This window comes from Mastomys coucha, unplaced genomic scaffold (assembly GCF_008632895.1).
Source record: "Mastomys coucha isolate ucsf_1 unplaced genomic scaffold, UCSF_Mcou_1 pScaffold20, whole genome shotgun sequence".
NCBI lineage: Eukaryota > Metazoa > Chordata > Mammalia > Rodentia > Muridae > Mastomys > Mastomys coucha.
Window position 1 is genome coordinate 117,297,105 of NW_022196903.1, and position 19,375 is coordinate 117,316,479.

Consider the following 19,375-nt stretch of genomic DNA (forward strand, 5'->3'; position numbering starts at 1 on the left):
AGTGGTTGTACCAGTTTGCAATCCCACCAGCAATGAAATAATGTTCCTCTTTCTCCACAACCTCTCCATGCTCCAAACAAAAATATGTTGAAACCCTATATGCAGATGTTGATAAAGCGGCTGTAGACTTCAGACTGCAGCAAGTGCTGGACTGGCTGACAGAGCACAAACAGTGAACACACTGTGTTGTATGAATAAATGCAAATGAAGTACTAGAAGAAAAGAGACGTTCTGGTCTTGCTTTTCTTCAAAATCCAAAGCTCTAGAATTTTCTTAGAAGGACAGGCCCAATGAAAAAAATCTTTGAGTCACAATTTGCTATGCTCAGTCTAGAGAGAAAACCCAGGAGGTGCAGGGTGAAACTGCAGAGAACCCTGGCTCCTAGTCCCACCATGAGTGAAAATGTGGAAATTGTACCTCTCACAGAAATATTATTTTTTTCAGGCCACAGGGAACCCAGACTGGTTGGAGGAGAAGTCCCATGCTCCGGTCGTGTGGAAGTGAAACACGGAGACGTGTGGGGCTCCATCTGTGATTTTGACTTGTCTCTGGAAGCTGCCAGCGTGGTGTGCAGGGAATTACAATGTGGAACAGTCGTCTCTATCCTAGGGGGAGCACATTTTGGAGAAGGAAGTGGACAGATCTGGGGTGAAGAATTCCAGTGTAGTGGGGATGAGTCCCACCTTTCGCTGTGCTCAGTGGCGCCCCCACTAGACAGAACTTGTAGCCACAGCAGGGATGTCAGCATAGTCTGCTCACGTAAGACAAAGAAAATATCTTCAACTTGCTCCTAGGCGGTGAAAGGGAGAAAGGATTAGGGGGACGCGGGCGTCTTTTCTAAATCCCGGTCTCCTTTCAGGATACATAGATATCCGTCTGGCAGATGGCAAGTCCTCCTGTGAGGGAAGAGTGGAGCTCAACACGCTCGGAGCCTGGGGTCCCCTCTGCGGCAATCATTGGGACATGGAAGATGCTCATGTCTTATGTCAGCAGCTCAAGTGTGGAGTTGCCCATTCTATTCCAGGAGGAGCACATTTTGGGAAAGGAGCTGGTCAGGTCTGGAGGCACATGTTCCACTGCACTGGAACTGAGCAGCATATAGGGGATTGCCCCATGACGGCTCTGGGTGCACCGACATGTTCCAAAGGACAGGTGGCCTCTGTAATATGCTCAGGTGAGAGGATGAAGGGCAGAGCCAGTAATGAGCCTCTCCACAGGGGTGTGCTTTACAATGAGATGGGCCTGAGTCAGGGATGAAGCAAAAGAAAACGAAACAGTCTGTCTGGGAGATTCATGAGACCTGTGCTAGAATAGTAACTTCATTTGTCTTATTAGAGAGTATGTAAACTTAATTTTCACCCATCTTATTGCTGTCTAGTTCTTACTGCAGTGGTTCTCAATCTTCCTAATACTATGACCCTTTAGTACAGTTCCTCATGCTGTGGTGACCACCCTTCAACCATTAAATTATTCTTATTACTAATTCAGAACTGTAATTTCGCTACAGTTATGAATTGTCTCGTAAATATATGATGTGCAGGATGTCTGATATTCTACCTCCTGTGAAAATGCTATTCTCCTCCCTGGAGGTCGCAGCCCACAGGTTGAGAACTGCTGTAGTCTGTGTTTTCTCAAAGCACCTGCTCACTTCCAGGTGGTCCACCTATCCCACACCCCTTTCTCACCCCTCCATCCTCCTCCTTCTTCTTTCTCAAGCTATGTCTGTCCTCACCTCACCTACAGAACTCTCCATCCAGTCCTAATTCCTCATCCTTAGTATCTAATACTCTTGAAACTTTGGGTGTTTTCAGGAAACCAATCCCAGACACTGTTGCCGTGTAGTTCATTGTCTCCGGTTCAAACAACAAGCTCTACCATTCCAAAGGAGAGTGACATTCCCTGCATAGGTGAGAATCTGTGATCAATCTCTGAAAATGATCTCAAACCTTTCTGGCATGCACTTTATCCTTATCTTCATTTCTCTTCCCAGCAAGTGGCCAACTTCGCTTGGTAGGTGGAGGTGGTCGCTGTGCTGGGAGAGTGGAGGTCTACCACGAGGGCTCTTGGGGCACCATCTGTGATGACAACTGGGATCTGACTGATGCCAGTGTGGTGTGCAAGCAGCTGGACTGTGGTGTGGCTATTAACGCCACTGGTTCTGCTTACTTCGGGGAAGGAACAGGGGCTATCTGGCTAGACGAAGTCATCTGCACTGGGAAAGAGTCTCATATTTGGCAGTGCCATTCACATGGCTGGGGACGTCATAACTGCAGGCACAAGGAAGATGCAGGCGTTATCTGCTCAGGTACGTTCTGCACATAACTCCCAGTCACAATTGCATTTAAAATGACTAAGGAGCAAAGGGTAATGAATATCAACTTGAAATATTCCCCCGATAATCTGCTCAATCATTTCCAGAGTCAGGAGGCCCAAAGCATTTGTTCAATGTGTTGATACAATCTCATGTGTTGGCTAGTACACTTACTGTAAAGAGAAAAATACAGAAACAGGCCTTGATATCATAACATTATTAACATTGAAGTGCTTCTATAAATGTATGTACAACTGGATATTGGATTTAATGGCACACTTGATAGTTGCAGTATAGATATGTTAGATTAAGAAGAATAAAAGTAAATAAATTCTATATGATATTTCTGAAGGAGATAATTACCATATTAAAATAAATCTTAAAAGCAGATAAGTGAGTTCTATTTGTCAAGGAGCAAAATTTGCCATAAAGAGGCCGTTCATTGCCTTTGCTTTGTACACAAAACAGGCTTCAAAGACTTTCATGAACCAGAAAAATGCCCCCAGTTGCAATGTGTTAAAAAAAAAAAAAGTAGTGTGACTCACTAGAGTTATGAAATGGAGCAATCCTATATCGGAAGCAGCCAATCCCTATTTAATGACCTAACTCTGCTAGAGGGCATCTGTATGTCAAAAAAGGAAATATTTCATTTTAATGTATACAAAACATCGGTTTTAGCACCTGTGTCTCATTAAATCTTAAGTATCAAAGATGTTGCTCCAAAACCTTCATCAACTCTGAGCATCTGAGAGCATCTAAGACCCGACTGGATTATAGAATGGAATGTACAGGCACTGCGACTTCACTGCCATATTTCTAAAATGCATAGTTTGCATGTTAATTACAACCAAACAAGAGCCAGGTAGTGATGGTGCGTGCCTTTAATCCCAGCACTTGGGAGGCAGAGGCAAGGGGATTTCTGAGTTCAGGGCCAGCCTGGTCTACAGAGTGAGTTCCAGGATAGCCAGGGATACACAGAGAAACCCTGTCTCGAAAAACCAAAAAACAAACAAACAAACAAACAAGAATGGAATAAGACTCCTTGGGTAAAAATTAGTTTAGGGAGAATTACATCGCTGGAAGGAGTTTAGAGGCTTTGATTGAGTCTCATAAGTGTCTTCAAGTACTGACAGTCTTCAAAAGAGATCCCTGCATACAAAACTCCAGATTAGAAAACCAGGTGGTATGTAAAAATTAATACTACATTTTACTAAGCTCTATTGATCTGTTCAAAAGTTACTAGTGAGTTTCTAGGAGTTGACACATTGAATCTGTTACAGCCATTTCTAAGTTAGAGAAAAAGGACTGTTTTCTTCAAAGAAGTTGTTCCTCTTTTCCCTCAGAGTTCATGTCTCTGAGGCTGACCAATGAAGCCCATGAAGAGACCTGTACAGGTCACCTAGAAGTGTTTTACAACGGTACATGGGGCAGTATTGGCAGCAGCAATATGTCTCCAACCACTGTGGGGGTGGTGTGCCGTCAGCTGGGCTGTGCAGACAACGGGACGGTGAGATCTACATCTTCAGACAACACGCCATCCAGGCCCATGTGGGTAGATAGTGTGCAGTGTCCAAAAGGAGTTGACACTTTGTGGCAGTGCCCCTCGTCACCTTGGAAACAGAAACAGGCCAGCCCCTCCCAGGAGTCTTGGATTGTCTGTGACAGTGAGTATCTATTTTCAATAGGAAATTTCTATTCTACTCCCAACCCCCACTCTGCCTGGTTTTCTGTCTCTGGTGTTTAGCTGTGGCCCTAATTTTTAGTCTTTTATCTATTCATCAAGATCATATATTAATAGTGACATTACAATAAAATACCTTATAAACTTTAAATTTTTCCATAGTTTTATAAATGAAAACATTCTAAAAGCTGTTTTAGAATGTCAGGTCTTTTAAATTTTCTGTAAAGCTTTCTTTAAAGTAGCTTAAAATTTCTCAATTGTCTGTTTTTGCAACATCAAAATAAAGCACCTTCAATTAAGAGTGAAGACAGAGAGCATACCAACGTTTTTACAAGGCAAAACCAAGTTTTAACAGTATAAACTACTTATTGTTTCCAAAATTAATACCAAGTGGCTTCCTTTTATGTTATACAGTTTAGCCACCCAGAAGAGTTCTTGTATATGAACACATGGAGGTGCAACTTTAATACCTCTTATTTATTTTTTAAAAACTAGTTTTTAAAACAGAGTAGAAATTATATAAAAATCTTGTCCCAATTTAAAAGTATCTTTGGATACGTGTTCCCTTAGTTGCCTCATGCCATGTGTTGCTGCCCAGAGTGCCTCCAACCCTGAGTTAAGGGTTTTCAGTTAACTTTTTGTTACAAATATTACAGATTTTCAACCATGCCCAATAACTATAACAAATATACAGAACATAGTAATCGCCTACACTTAAGAGCAGGCAGAAGCAAACACGAAGTGACCACATACATTGTACATTTAAAACAGACAAAACTTTCCTTACTTCCCCCAGCTGTAATTTCAGAAGAAGAGCACTTTGCTACCTGCTGAATCCAATTCTCATGGGCACTGTGGTTCTGTAGCAGGAGTAGCCACCGGGTTCCTGACCGTAGAAAGCTGAGCAGCTGCTGGTGCCGCTTTCAGAGCAGCTTGTACAGATGTCAACCACCCACACACACCACCCCCAGTTTCGCTGTCAGCTTGATCCAGGGAAAGAAGGTGGGACTATGCCTGCAGCGCTCAGCTCCTAGCTGCGGGTGCGGGGCTCCAAAAGCAGTATCAGTTTAACCAGTTTGTGTTGTCCCGATTCAGCCTCTTTTTCTGAAAATCCTTGAGATGGGTTAAGACTAAGTCAGCAGATGATGTATGGCCCATTTTTTTTCTGAAAATGAAACAAAGCAACAATCAAGCTAAACGAAACCACAGACACAAACGGACAGATATGGGCAATCCAGCATGCCCAGAACCAGAACCAAATGTTACCCCAATGGGAACCAGTGTGGAGCAGGATGTCTCAGGTCCATTTCTGACCCTATGCCCACTTTTTCCTCTCTTGGGTCCCAGACAGGTTCCCACCAGAAACCAGAATACAGATATAAGCTTACTTCTGGCTGGTGTTTGGCCAGAATGTTACAACGTTTTTAAGCTCCAAAACCACAAACATCTGTGCCAAGTTATCCCACCAATAAGGATTTAGGGGTAGGGGACTTCCTTAGGAATTTGTCTTTGTGGTACAATTACATGGTTCCCTTTGATTGGACTATTTAACCATGGTAACTTGCCTAGCATTCATGCCTCAACTTGTCAATCATGATATCAGTTACCCATGTACATGTCTCTTTTGCCAAACAGGATGTCTGTTACCCCAAGAGGCCTTGGGAACTTAAACTTTATTTGACCCCTATTCAAAATGGTTCAAAATGGCTTCAGTTTGTTCCTTCTTACCTCGCTCTCTGAGAAAACATGAGATTTTATTTCCCTGTTCAAACCCTGGCTTGATTTGTTAGGTCTCATTAAGCAAAGATGGGTAACTTCCAGATAATACTTAGGATTGGAATAGTTGGTTTTATATAATTGTTATATGTATATATGCACATACCAGATCAATAATCATTCTTCCAGATCTTTGCATTCATGTACTTGAAAGTTCTATGTGATTGATTTCTCCAAGAAAACCAAGAAACAGAGAATACCTGGCTGATAAATGGATCACTAGAAGGCCTACTTCCCTCTCCCCACATTTCTTCCAAATATTTAACCTTGCTACAGTAATAGAAAGCAAAACTCAGAATGGCCAATCCTGAACTGTCTTTTCATTATGCATCTCCTTAAGCTAAAAAGCTGATATTTCTGTCCACATCACTTTTGTCCATGTGAGGAAATTTAACTTTCCATGTAACTCATGTCAAGTTCACCCGCCTGAAGTTTCATGAGTCATGTTATGAGTCTTTTAAAATAATATCTTTAATAGTTCTTTGAAAACTTCATCCTGTGTATTTTGATCATATCCTCCCCTCTCTCTAAACTCCTACCAGATCCACCCCTGCCCCTCTATGTACCCAACTTTGTCTCCCCTTTAATTTTTTAGCTCATTAAGTCCAGTTTGTGCTGCCCAAATACTCATGGGTGTGTGTTCGACCTTGAAGCTTGGTCTTACCAGGGTTTATACTCTTTAAGACAACGATCATCCCTCTCCCAGAAACTATCAATGTCACATAGCTCCTCAACTGGGGTGAGACTTCACACCCACCTCTCTTCTCCATGCTGGGATTGTTGTCTGGCTAGAGCTTGCACCGGTCTGGTGCAAGCTGTCACAAATGCTGAGTTCACATATGCAAGTATCCAGTTGTGTCCAGAACATAATGTCGCCTTGTAGTCACCCACCATGTCTGGATCTTACAATCTTTCCACCCCATCTTTGGCAAAAGTCCCTGAGCCTTGAGGGAGGGATATAAGATAGACATTCTATTTAAATCTTAGAAGCATGGCATCTCTTATTCTCTGCATACTGACAAGTCGCAATTACGCTCCCCACACTCTTTCCTCTACCCTTCCCTCCCATTTGCCACCCCATTTAATCCTTCCCTTTCTACTATTTCTGTTTGCCCTTCTATATCACTGCATTCTAGCTCCCCTCCCATGAAATACCCCTCCTCTTCATGGTCTCATTCTAGTTTCCTGACCACAGTGGATTTCCCAAAGCATGAGGCATTTGTCCTTGTAGGTTGTTGGCTCACACAGGATGATTGTTTCCAGCTTCTTCTAGTCACCTGAAATGGTCATAATTTTATTTCTCTTAACAGCTAAAGAATATCCCATTGTGTAAATGTATCACCTTTTCATTTTCTGTTCATCAAGTGGTGCATGTTTAGGTTGATTCTATCTCTTGGTTATTGTGATTAGGGTAGCAATGACCATGGATAATCAAGTATCTTTATAAGATATAGGGGGCCTTTGGGCATATGCCCAAAAGTGGTATAGCTATATCATCTGGTAGATTGATTTCTAGCCTGTTGAGGAATATCCACATTGATTTTTATAATGTCTGCACCAGTTTGCTCTCCTACCAGCAGGAAAGAAAAAAAAAAAAAAAAACTTCCCTTTCCCTAAACCCACACTAGCATCTGCTGTCATTTGCTTTAATTTTTTTTTTTACTTTAACTGTTCTGACTGGAATAAGATGAAATCTTATTTTTTTGGGGGGGGGGGAGGTTGAGACAGGGTTTCTCTGTGTAGCCTTAGTTGTCCTGGAACTCACTCTGTAGACCAAGCTGGCCTCAAACTGAGAAATCTGCCTGCCTCTGCCTCTCAAGTGCTGGGGTTAAAGACATGTGCCACCACCGCCTGACCATAAGATGAAATCTTAATGTAGCTTTTATTTACATTTCTCTAATGACTTGGGATGTTAAATCTTTTCAAAATATTTCTCAGCTATTTGCATTCCATCTTTTGAGAGTTCTTTGTTTTGTCCCTTGCCCTATTTTTTAATTGGGTCATTTGTTTTGTTGACATTAATTTTCTGAGTTCTTCGTGTATTCAAGATACTAGCCCCTTGTCAGATTTATAGCCGGTAAAGACTGTTTCCTATGCTGTGGGCTTCATTTTCACCATAATAATGGTGTACTTTGTTGTACAAAAGTTTTCTGTTTCATGTGGTCCCATTTGTCATCCAGATTGATGAAAGGATATATACTTTTATAAAGGAAGAATTTTATAAACAGTGTGATTTTTAAACCCTGCATTAGGTTTTATTAGTTATTGGAGAGTTTCTTGCATGAATACAGTATATTTGGATTATATTCATCCCTTCCAATCTTCCTCCAACTCCTCTCAGATCCAGCTCCATAACTCCCCTTCCAACTTCATGTCCTCTTTATTCTTCACAACCCACTGAGCTCCAATCTGCTGCCCATATACTCATGGGTGTAGGTCCATTTACTGAAACAAGATCAACCTACCAGGGATCATATCCCCAAAGAAAACTGACTCACCAGCCCTCCAAGAGCTGGCAGCTGCCACTACTTCCTCAGTCAGAGTGGGCACATCATTGTCTCCCTGCTCCATGCTGTAATGTTGACCAGCTTGATATTCTGCAGGAAGCATCAGCTGCTGTGGATGCAGTGGTCCTGCCACGTCCAGAAACAATTGCTTTGCCTCTGTCTTTCTCAACCTCTGGGCCTTACAATCTTTCCACCTCTCCTCCCAAGATGGCCCCCGAGCCTTAGAAGAGAGGAGTGTAATATAGATGTCTCTTTTATGGCTGTTACTCTCTGCACTTTGACCAGTGCACATTAAATAGTTTTTAAAGCACTCAAATCATATCCCTATTTTAGAGCCTTTCAGAAGCTTTCAGCTCCTCAGGAATAAGCTATATGTCTCTGGGGTTTTTTTTCCAGACAAAATAAGACTACAGGAAGGGCCTACAGACTGTTCTGGACGTGTGGAGATCTGGCACAGAGGTTCCTGGGGAACAGTGTGTGATGACTCCTGGGACCTTAATGATGCTCAGGTTGTTTGCAAGCAACTGGGCTGTGGCCAAGCTGTGAAGGCACTAAAGGAAGCAGCCTTCGGTCCAGGAACTGGGCCCATATGGCTCAATGAAGTGAAGTGTAGAGGGAATGAGTCTTCCCTGTGGGATTGTCCTGCCAGACCGTGGAGTCACAGCGACTGTGGGCACAAAGAAGACGCTTCCATGGAGTGCCTCCCAAGTGAGTGTCAACAATATGGATTGAGCTATACACTCTGGTAGCAAAGACGAGCCAGGCTTTAAAGTGTGATGTATCAATGGTTGATTTGGCAACAAGGGGATCTGATGGGAGGACAATTGTGATGTTTCTATCTAAAGCAGTGGTTCCCAACCTTCCTTTTTGTTTGTTTGTTTGTTTGTTTTATTTTTTGAGACAGGGTTTCTCTATATAGCCCTGGCTGTCCTGGAACTCACTCCATAGACCAGGCTGGCCTCAAACTCAAAAATCTGCCTGTCTCTGCTTCCCAAGTGCTGGGATTAAAGGCATGCACCACCACTACCTGGCGGTTCCCAACCTTCCTAATGCTCAACCCTTTAATGCAGTTCCTCATGTTGTGGTAACTGCCCCCAATCATATAATTATTTTGTTGCTGCTTCATAGTGTAGTTTGCTACTATTGTGAATTGCTATGTAAATATCTGATAGCAGGATGTCTGATATGTGACCCCCAGGTTGAAAACCACTGATCTAAAGAAATGGTGAAAAACCATTCACTGTTACACAGTGGCTATCACAGAAGACAGGCTTACAATCTGTGTATCTGTGTGCAGAAGAGATGCTGGGAGATGCAAGCATTAGGAGGGAAAGTGAGGTTCGCTTGCTTAAGTGGCAGTGAAGGCTCATACAAAGAGATATTTATATTTGCTTCATTCGTGGCCCCCAGAATTGAGTATCTTTCTCTTTTTCCCTGCAGGAATGACTTCAGAATCACATCATGGCACAGGTATGTCATGAAATTTGTAAATGTGGGATTAATTTATAAGCGTGGGGCTGTGTTATTTAGAATCCCTCTTATGTGATTGGGGGGAATACCTAGGAGGGGCCCCACCTGCTCAGAGAAGGAGGGGAGGTGGAGGGGGAAAGGATTGTGGGAGGGAATGACTGGGAGGGAGCAGTGAGTAAGAGGTAAGGTGAGTAAGTAATAATAACGATGATAATTAGCTGAGCAGTGGTGGTGCATGCCTTTAATCCCAGCACTTGGGAGGCGGAAGGAAAGACTATACAATTTATGTTTTAAGAGGAAGATGGATTTCTGAGTTCGAGGCCAGCCAGACCTCGAGTGAGTTCCAGGACAGCCAGGGCTACACAGAGAAACCCTGTCCTGAAAAAGAAAAATAATAATAATAATAATAAATAATAGTTAATAAATAAATAAAAATAGAATCCTTCTTGTTTAGGAGACTTTGGGTCAGAGGGGCCTTGAGGATTAGAGCTTTACTTCAGGAAGAGAGAAGCTGAGACTTTATCATTGTTCTAAATATTTACCCTTGCTTAGGTCACCCCACCCTCACTGCACTCTTGGTTTGTGGAGCCATTCTATTGGTCTTCCTCATTGCCTTCCTCCTGTGGACTCTGAAGCAACGACAGATTCAACGGCTTACAGGTGTGTGCCAATGACAATCTCTCTATGGGATAACATCCATGGGACAAAGGCATTCTTGGAACAATTATAATATAAATAAGCAAATTACTCAAGTATGAAGTGACTAGAAAGCAGGGGGCAACAAGAGGTAAAGTTCCTTGGAATATAAGGATCAAAATCTCCTTTGGGGGCTCAGGGAGAGCAGGGAGAGAAGCTCTGGCTACAATAATGTACTCTGCACTCGGTACATTTAATTGGCATAGTTAATTAACAGAAGTGGTAGTTTAGAATGACTATACAATTTATGTTTTAAGATGAAGGTTTGCCCATATTTAATTTTCTCTAACCATAATAACCTTAACATAAAACTGGATTGTTCTACCAAGCAGCATGCTAGGATATGAAGGTGAGAAGGGGGTAATAAAATAATAAAATATTTTTGTTTTATGGAACTTTGGGTTGAGGAGACTATTGCTATACGGCAGTGCTCTATTGATATGAATTAGAAATAAAGTGACAAGAAGAGAGACAGAGTATCTGCAGTAAAAAGGAGGGTGGAGGCTTCTGAGATGCCTCTTGAGACAGATTTTAAAGAGAGTTCAGATCTCTAATGAGCAAGAGACATTCCAGAGAAAGAGAACACGAGCAAGTACTGGAAAGTATAAAGAATGGCACAGTTGTCCTCGTGGAGTGAAGTGAGGATCAAATAGAGAAGCTGCCTGCCAAGCCAGAGTAGAAGGAAGGAACAAGTTATGAAAACCTTGTATCTGAGGGTCCAAGATTGCCTGCTCGTTAGAACAGCGTCTGAGGGAAGCGAAGGGATCCAGCTATGCTTTTGAAAGAACTTCGAGCAAGTGCATGCGTGAAAGGTTGGGATAGGACTAGGACCACAGGGTTGACAGGAGCAGTCCTGGTTTAGAGTGAGAACGGAGAGAGGAGGAGGCACTTTCAGTCAGTCACAGAGCAGCGTTGCCTTCCTTGGTAGGAGAATGGGACGTTACATCATGACGCAGAGAGGATTTCCCATCTCATACCAGTAGGCTGGTTGGACACAACAGTGTAGATAATAACTGCATATGTTTAGATTGCTGGTGAGAGGTTCGGGTGAAGGAGGGACGGTTTTATGGGTGCCCACTGATCCCTAACTCTGTTATCAGTTTTCTCAAGAGGAGAGGTCTTGATACATCAAGTTCAGTACCAAGAGATGGATTCGAAGGCGGATGACCTGGACTTGCTGAAATCCTCGGGTCAGTGAACTGTACAAAAGTCTAAAGTTTGGTGTTTAAGCAAGTGTTCGCAGTTGAGGCTGAGCATCCTACTTCGATTAATAGTTGGAAAAGTTCTAAAACCCTGTAATACGAAGTTTGTGGTGCATAGGAAGAAAAAAAAAGAGGGGTGGGATAAATGTCTCACAATCAAAACGTCAAGAAAGTCTATTTAGCCTAAGAGGCTGATCTCTGAGAGGGGGGGGGCACCATCCAGCAATATACTATAACTTGGACCTCATTTTGCCGAAACAGAAATCCGTTTTCTAAAAGACAGTTACGATGACTGTTTAAATTTTCTTCTCTTTCTCTTTTTAAAAATAATTTGGCTGTGTACACTTAAGGTCTACAGCATGATGCTATGGAGAACGCAGAGGTGCTATAAAAGTTACTAAAGCAAGGGCGGGAGCACTTCGACAATCTCATAGGAATCCTGCACGTAGCGCCGTGTTATATCGCTACTGCGCATTCGTTCCACAGGAGTGCCTCCGTCCACTCTCCTGTGCTCATTTTCTTAGCATCCTTCCACCTGTGTCTTTTCCTTCCAGAATCCACTCCCACTCCCTGTCATATCTGTCCTTGAATTTGATTTTAGAGTTTAAAAGGTCAAGCTTTCCATATTCCATCTAATGAGGCACCCATAGCTGTCCCCAGAACCAGCCTTAGCTTTCGTTCCAGGAGAAATGCCCTAGTGTTCATTGTCCTCGCTCCTCGGGAACCTTCTGAGAGGGATTTGCCTTGGCTCTTCAGTCTGCTGCTGCACTGCAGCTGCTGCTGCGTCAGATGTGTATTTAAGGAACAGGAATGGTGCTGGGCTTCTTAGCTCACGCATTTTGGCTGCCTGATTATGGGTAGTTTTTTATATGCTTAAAGAGCTTCTCAGACACTTGAGACCAGGGCCGACATATATTCCCAGTAATTACCTTCTTCTGTCCAGAAAATTCCAATGATTCGTATGATTTTAATGCTGATGGACTAACGTCTTTGTCTAAATATCTTCCTATTTCTGGAATAAAAAAGGGGCCATTCAGAGGCACACTGAAAAGGAAAACAATCATTTATAATCCACTGAGGTGAGTAAGAATTTATTCATCATTATTTAAAACAGTCAGACTCCTCTTGAAACAGACAACTCCTCTTGTGTTAGAAAGAAAAGAATGCATATACGTGTATGTTTCCAGATGAATATACACATGTGTATACGTTTATGAATATGTATCTGTGTTCAGATATAGATCAACTCTTTATAAATATGACTCAACCATTGCTAAGACGCATGTGTGTGTGTATGTGTGTTTGTGTGTGTTTGTGTGTGTGTTTGTATGTGTGTGTGTGTTTGTGTGTGTGTTTGTATGTGTGTGTGTGTTTGTGTGTGTGTTTGTATGTGTGAATGTATTTGTGTGTGTGTTTGTGTGTGTGTTTGTGTGTGTGTTTGTGTGTGTGTGTGTGTGTGTGTGTAAGGTTTATCAAGCCTTAGCCATAAGGCTAAGGAGAAGCAGGTTAAGTAAATAGTTTGAAATGTTACAGGGATCCTGCCAGGCAGTTATAACATTTGTATAATTTATGCTATGATAAAGACTGTACAAGACATTACAAATGGCAGGAAATTCATCTAGAAGGTTTAAAGAGATTGTAAGAAGATGTGATATGCTTCTATGTAAAGACAGAAATGACCTTTTTCTATTTATGGGTTAGGTTGGCATTTAAGAAACCTTCACATGACAGCCAGCTCAATGGAACAAGAGCCCGGTCCACACAGAGATAACCACAGCTGCATCTCCATGCTGCTCTGTTTCCTGGAACTCGGCTGAACCTGCAGACACCACACTTGTGAATGTGACCGCTTAATAGAGATGGGAGTCTTTTGAGGGAATTAAATAAACAATATTGCTATTACATGGTTTCTTTGCTTTGTTTGCTTGTTTGTGATAGGGTCTCATTTTGTAGCCCAGGCTGTCCTGGAGATGGCGATAGAGGACAGACAAGCCTAGATTCACAGAGATTTGCTTGTCTCTGCTTCCCAAGTGCTGGGATTAAATATGTGTACCACCACATGTGGTTTAGCCATTGTGTCTTGATTTTATAAATTTCTGGTTGGGTTTTTCTGACTTTTTTAGGGTTTCATGAATATAAAATGATGTCCTTTCATTTCACATGTTAATTTTCAAATATTATATACTTCCTTGTTGTTGAGTTTAAGAATAATTTTCTTATAACCAAATCAAGTTCATTTTTACTTTTGATTTTTTAATAAAGGGATATGGTCATTGTGACCACACACACAGCAGCTGTGACCACCTGTATGAGGCCTTCAAAAAAATGTTTAAAAAAGAAAACAGAGGAAGAGTAGGAATGGGGACTGACTGAGAAGAGATTTGGAGGAAGTGGAGGGAGATGAAAGACTAATGGGGAACTTATGTGATCACAGTGCATCGTGTCCAAAAAGGACATGTCCAAAAGTGTTATTAAGAAAGAAGTGGAGGGCTGGCAAGATGGCTCAGCGGGTAAGAGCACTGACTGCTCTTCCAAAGGTCCTAAGTTCGGATCCCAGCAACCACATGGTGACTCACAACCACCCATAATGAGATCTGACGCCCTCTTCTAGTGCATCTGAAGGCAGCTACAGTGAATTGCCCAGCCAGAGCAAGTGAGACTGGCAGAGGTCCTGAGTTCAATTCCCAGCAGCCACACACATGATAGCTCACGGCCATCTGTACAGCTGCAGTGTACTCATACACATAAAATAAATCTTAAAAAGAAAGAAACAAATGGAAAACAAGTTGTACTATGGGCAAACCTTTTGTTGCTATAATTCTGCTCACTGACATGAAATGCATAAACTACTTGATAAGGAAAAAGACTCAGTGGTTTAGTTATTCAGTCCCCAGGAAAGTATCATGAAAGCTAAATCCACACATAAACTATGAAGATTCTACACAAACATTACTAATATAAAGTAAGCTCAAATATTATGAAAAATCATGATGTTAACATAAATATCATGATAAATATTAACATAAAGAAAGCAATATTTAACTCAATTCAATACTAGGCATAGCATCTACAAACTTGTTGAGTATTCCAGCCTTTCAAGCAATTTACTTTTTAATTAATTATATTAAAAATTGCAAACACATACTTATCATGAAAAAATTAACATTTTCAAAGTTATATGTTGTGGCTAGATCAAGCTAATTAGTACACATTGCTTTGTGTATCTTTTTCTGTCCTGAGAACATGTTAAAACCTACTTCTCAGTTATTTTCATTTTTTATTATTGGTTATTTTATTTATTTACATTTCAAATGGTGTCCCCCTTCCAGGTCTCCCCTCGGAAAATACCCCATTCCATCCCCCTCCCCTTTGCCTTTATGAAGGTACTTCTCCACCCACCCATCCACTCCTGCCTCACCTCTCTAGCATCCCCTTATGTTGGGGCATCGAGTCTCCACAGGACCAAGGGCCTCCCCTCCCACTGATGTCAGATAAGGCCATCCTCTACTACATATGTATCTGGAGCATGAATTCCCTCCATGTGTACTCTTTGGTTGGTGGTTTAGTCCCTGGGAGCTCTAGGCAGTCCAGTTAGTTGATATTGTTCTTCCTATGGGATTGCAATCCCCTTCAACTCCTTCAGTCCTTCCTCTGACTCTTCCATTGGGGGTCTCCAGGCTCAGCCTGATGGTTGGCTGTGAGTATCTGCACCTGAATTAGTCAGGCGCTGACAGATGGCTCAGGGGATAGCCATACCAGGCTCCTGTCAGCAAGCACTTCTTGGCATCATCAGTACTGACAGGGTTTGATGTCTGCAGATGGGATGGATCTCAAGGTTGGGTGGTCTCTGGATAGCCTTTCCTTCAGTCTCCACATCATTTTTTGTCCCTGCATTTCCTTTAAACAGGAACAATTCTGGGTTAAAAAATTTTGAAATGAGTGGGTGGTCCCATCCCTCAACTGGGTGGGGCTATGCCTATCTACTGAAGGTGGACTCTACAAGTTCTATCTCCCCTTTGTTGAGTATTTCAGCTAATGTCATCCCCATTGGGTCCTGGGAGCCTTTCACTTCCTTGGCATCTGGAACTTTCTAGTGGCTACCCCCAGCTCCCCATCCCCACTGCTACATATTTCCATTCAATTTCCTGACACTCTGTACTTCTCTCCTGTCCCTTTCCATAACTGATCCCCCCTTTCATCCCTCCCCATCACCTATCCTTCTCAGGCCCCTCCCTCCCTCTACTTCCTGTGATTACTTTGTTCCCCCTTCTAAGCAGGATTGAAACTTCGACACTTTGGTCATCCTTAAGCTTCATATGGTCTGTGGATTATATCATGGGTATTTGAGCTAACCTCCAATTATCAGTGAGTACATACCATGTGTGTTCTTTTGTGTCTGGGTTACTTCACTCAGGATGATATTTTCTAGCTCCAGCCATTTGCCAAAGAATTTCATGAAGTCATTGTTTTAAAGAGCTGTGTAGTACTCCATTATGTAAATGTATCACATTTTCTGTATCCATTTTTCCATTCAGGGACATCTAGGTTGTTTCCAGATGCTGGCTATTATAAATAAGGCTGTTATGAACATATGTTGGATCATCTTTGGGGTACATGCCCAGGAGTGGAAGACCTGGGTCTTCATATAGAACTATTTCCAATTTCCTGAGGAACTGGCAGATTGTTTGCCAAAACGGTTATACCAGCTTGCAATTCCACCAGCAGTGGAGGAGTGTTCGTCTTTCTCCACATTCTCTACAGCATTTGCTGTCGCCTGAGTTTTTGATCTTAACCATTCTGACTGGTGTGAATTGGAATCTCAGAGTCATTTTTGATTTGCATTCCCTGATCACTAAGAATGTTAAACATTTCTTTACATGCTTCTCAGCCACTTGGTATTCCTCAGTTGAGAACTCATTGTTTAGCTCTGTAACCCACTTTTAATAAGGTTAGTTGGTTCTCTGGAGTCTAACTTCTTGAGTGATTTATATATTTTGGATGTTAGCCCTCTATTGGATGTAGGGTTGATAAAGATCTTTTCCCAATCTGTGGGTTGCTGATTTGTCCTACTGACAGTGTCCTTTGCCTTACAGGAGCTTTTCAATTTTATGAGGTTTCATTTGTCAATTGTTGATCTTACCCTGAATAGAAACCAATATGTCTTGGCATCATCAGAACCCAGTATCCCACCACAGCAAGTCATAGATACCCCAACACACCAGAAAAGCAAGATTGAGATTTAAAATCATATCATATGATGCTGATAGAGGATTTTAAGAAGGACATAAATAACTCCCCTAAAGAAATACAGGAGACCATTTTCTCTCTGGTGACTCTCTAAGGCGGGACCAGCCAGGAGGCACAGGCCTCACAAGTGGCAGAAGAGCCAGGACAGGATTCTTTCTACCTCCGTCTACACCTAGGAGTGATGGTGGCAGGTTCACAACCCTCTCTGCCCCTTCCCTGTAAACAGAGAGCTTGCCTCCAGGGTACTCTAACCCAGGACTTGGGTGAGATCCGCCATTTTCTCTCTGGTGACTTTCTAAGGTGGGACCAGCTAGAAGTCACAGACCTCACAAGTGGCAGGGCGGCTGGGTCAGGATCCTTTCTACCTCAAACGACACCTAGGAAGGACAACAGATCCAAGCCCTCTCTGCACCTTTCCCACAAGTGGAGAGCCTGTCTCCAGGGTGTGCTCTGACCCCAGGACTCAGGAGGGATGACTGATCCATAGCCATCTGCACCCAGAAGTGCTGACACAGGCTTACAGACCCACAGGTCCAGGCAGAGACAGCAAGAAAATCTAACACCAGAGATCAACAGATGGCGAAAGGCAAACGCAAGAATCTTACCAACAGAAACCAAGACTACTTGGCTTGAAAGGAACCTAGTACTCTTACCACAGCAAGTCCTGGATATCCCAAAACACTGGAAAAGCAAGATTTGGATCTAAAATCATATCTCATGATGGTGCTAAAGGAATTTAAACAAACAAAACAAAGAAATAATATTAAAAGTAGTGAGGGAAAAAGGTCAAGTAACATATAAAGGCAGGCCTATCAGAATTACACCAGACTTCTTGACAGAGACTATGAAAGCCAGAAGACCCTGGGTTGATGTCATACAGACCTTAAGAGAACACAAATGCTGGCCCAGGCTACTATACCCAGCAAACTCTCAATTACCATAGATGGAGAAACCAAGGTATTCCATGACAAAACCAAATTTATACAACATTTCCACAAATCCAGCCCTTCAAAGGGTAATGAATGGAAAACTTCAACACAAGGAGGGAAACTACATCCTAGAAAAAGCAAAAAAAGTAATTTTTCAACAAAATTAAAAGAAGATAGCCACATGAACAGATTCCCAACTCTAACAACAAAAATAACAAGAAGCAACAATTACCTTTCCTTAATATCTATTAATATCAATGGACTCAGTTCCCCAATAAAAAGATATCAATTATCTGACTGGGTACGTAAACAAGACCCAACATTTTGTTGCATACAGGAAACCCACCTGAGTGACAAAGACAGACACTACCTCAGAATAAAAGGATGGAAAACAATTCTCCAAGCCAATGGCCCCAAGAAAAAAGCTGGAGTAGCCATTCTAATATCGAATAAAATTGACTTTCACCCTAAAGTGATCAAAAAACATTAGGAGGGACACTTCATATTCATCAAAGGTGTGATCTACCAAGATGAACTCTCAATTCTGAACCTCTATGCTCCAAATGCAAGGGCATCTACATTCATACAAGAAACTTTACTAAAGCTCAAAGTACACATTGCACCACACCCAATAATACTGGGAGATTTCAACACCCCACTCTCTGCAATGGACAGATCACAGAAACAGAAACTAAACAAAGACATGGTGAGACTAACAGAAGTTATAAAACAGATGGATTTAACAGATATCTATAGAACTTTTTATCCTAAAACAAAAGGATATATCTTCTCAGCACCTCATGGTACCTTCTCCAAAATTAACCATATAAATTGGTCACAGATCAGGCCTCAACAGATACAAGAAGATTGAAATAATTCCTTGCATCCTATCAGATCACCATGGACTAAGGCTGTTCCTCAATAACAACATAAACAATAGAATGCCCACACACACGTGAAAACTCAACAACACTCTACTCAATGATAACTTGGTCAAGAAAGAAAGAAGTTAAATACTTTCTATAGTTTAATAAAAATGAAGCCACAACATACCCAAACTTATGGGACACAATGAGAGCAGTCCTAAGAGGAAAACTCATAGCTTCAAGTGCCTACAAAAAGAAACTGGAAAGAGCATACACCAGCAAGTTGACAGCACACCTTAAGACACTAGAACAAAAAGAAGGAAATTCACACAAGAGGAGTCAAAGGCAGGAAATAATCAAACTCAGGGCTGAAGTCAACCAAATAGAAACAAAAAGAACTATACAAAGAATCAACCAAACCAGGAGCTGGTTCTTTGAAAAAAATCAACAAAATAGATAAACCCTTAGCCCAACTAACTAGAGGACACAGAGACATTATCCTAATTAGCAAGATCAGAAATGAAAAGGGAGACATAACAACAGACACTGAGGAAATCCAGAAAATCATGAAAACCTACTATAAAAGCCTATACTCAACAAAACTGGAAAATCTTAATGAAACGAACAATTTTCTAGACAGATACCAGGTACCAAAGTTAAATCAAGATCAGATCAATGATCTAAACAGTC

General features: G+C 41.8%; 1 protein-coding gene and 1 long non-coding RNA gene across 4 annotated transcripts in view; one reads left to right on the forward strand and one right to left on the reverse strand.

Moving 5' to 3' along the window:
• The window catches only part of Cd163 (CD163 molecule), a 26,510-nt gene extending 12,960 nt beyond the window's left edge, over positions 1-13,550 (forward strand). Inside the window, exons 7-17 of one of the 2 annotated variants that reach the window (XM_031383330.1) lie at positions 445-759; positions 860-1,174; positions 1,812-1,907; positions 1,991-2,305; positions 3,655-3,975; positions 8,672-8,983; positions 9,716-9,745; positions 10,298-10,405; positions 11,542-11,631; positions 12,587-12,722; positions 13,345-13,550. In XM_031383330.1, coding sequence (XP_031239190.1) covers positions 445-759; positions 860-1,174; positions 1,812-1,907; positions 1,991-2,305; positions 3,655-3,975; positions 8,672-8,983; positions 9,716-9,745; positions 10,298-10,405; positions 11,542-11,631; positions 12,587-12,722; positions 13,345-13,414 — 2,108 coding nt within the window. In that variant the 3' untranslated portion in view covers positions 13,415-13,550. The remainder of the gene's footprint in view (positions 1-444; positions 760-859; positions 1,175-1,811; positions 1,908-1,990; positions 2,306-3,654; positions 3,976-8,671; positions 8,984-9,715; positions 9,746-10,297; positions 10,406-11,541; positions 11,632-12,586; positions 12,723-13,344) is intronic. The other variant, XM_031383329.1, reaches the window with a different exon arrangement.
• On the reverse strand, positions 13-5,398 carry LOC116099561. 2 transcript variants are annotated; one of them, XR_004122302.1, is made up of 3 exons: positions 5,259-5,398; positions 4,820-5,157; positions 13-2,484 (listed from the first exon to the last, which is right to left on the reverse strand). It is a non-coding gene; the product is annotated as an uncharacterized LOC116099561 (long non-coding RNA). The 2 variants fall into 2 exon arrangements; XR_004122303.1 differs by having other exon boundaries at positions 4,780-5,157.
• Positions 13,551-19,375: the final 5,825 nt, after the last annotated feature.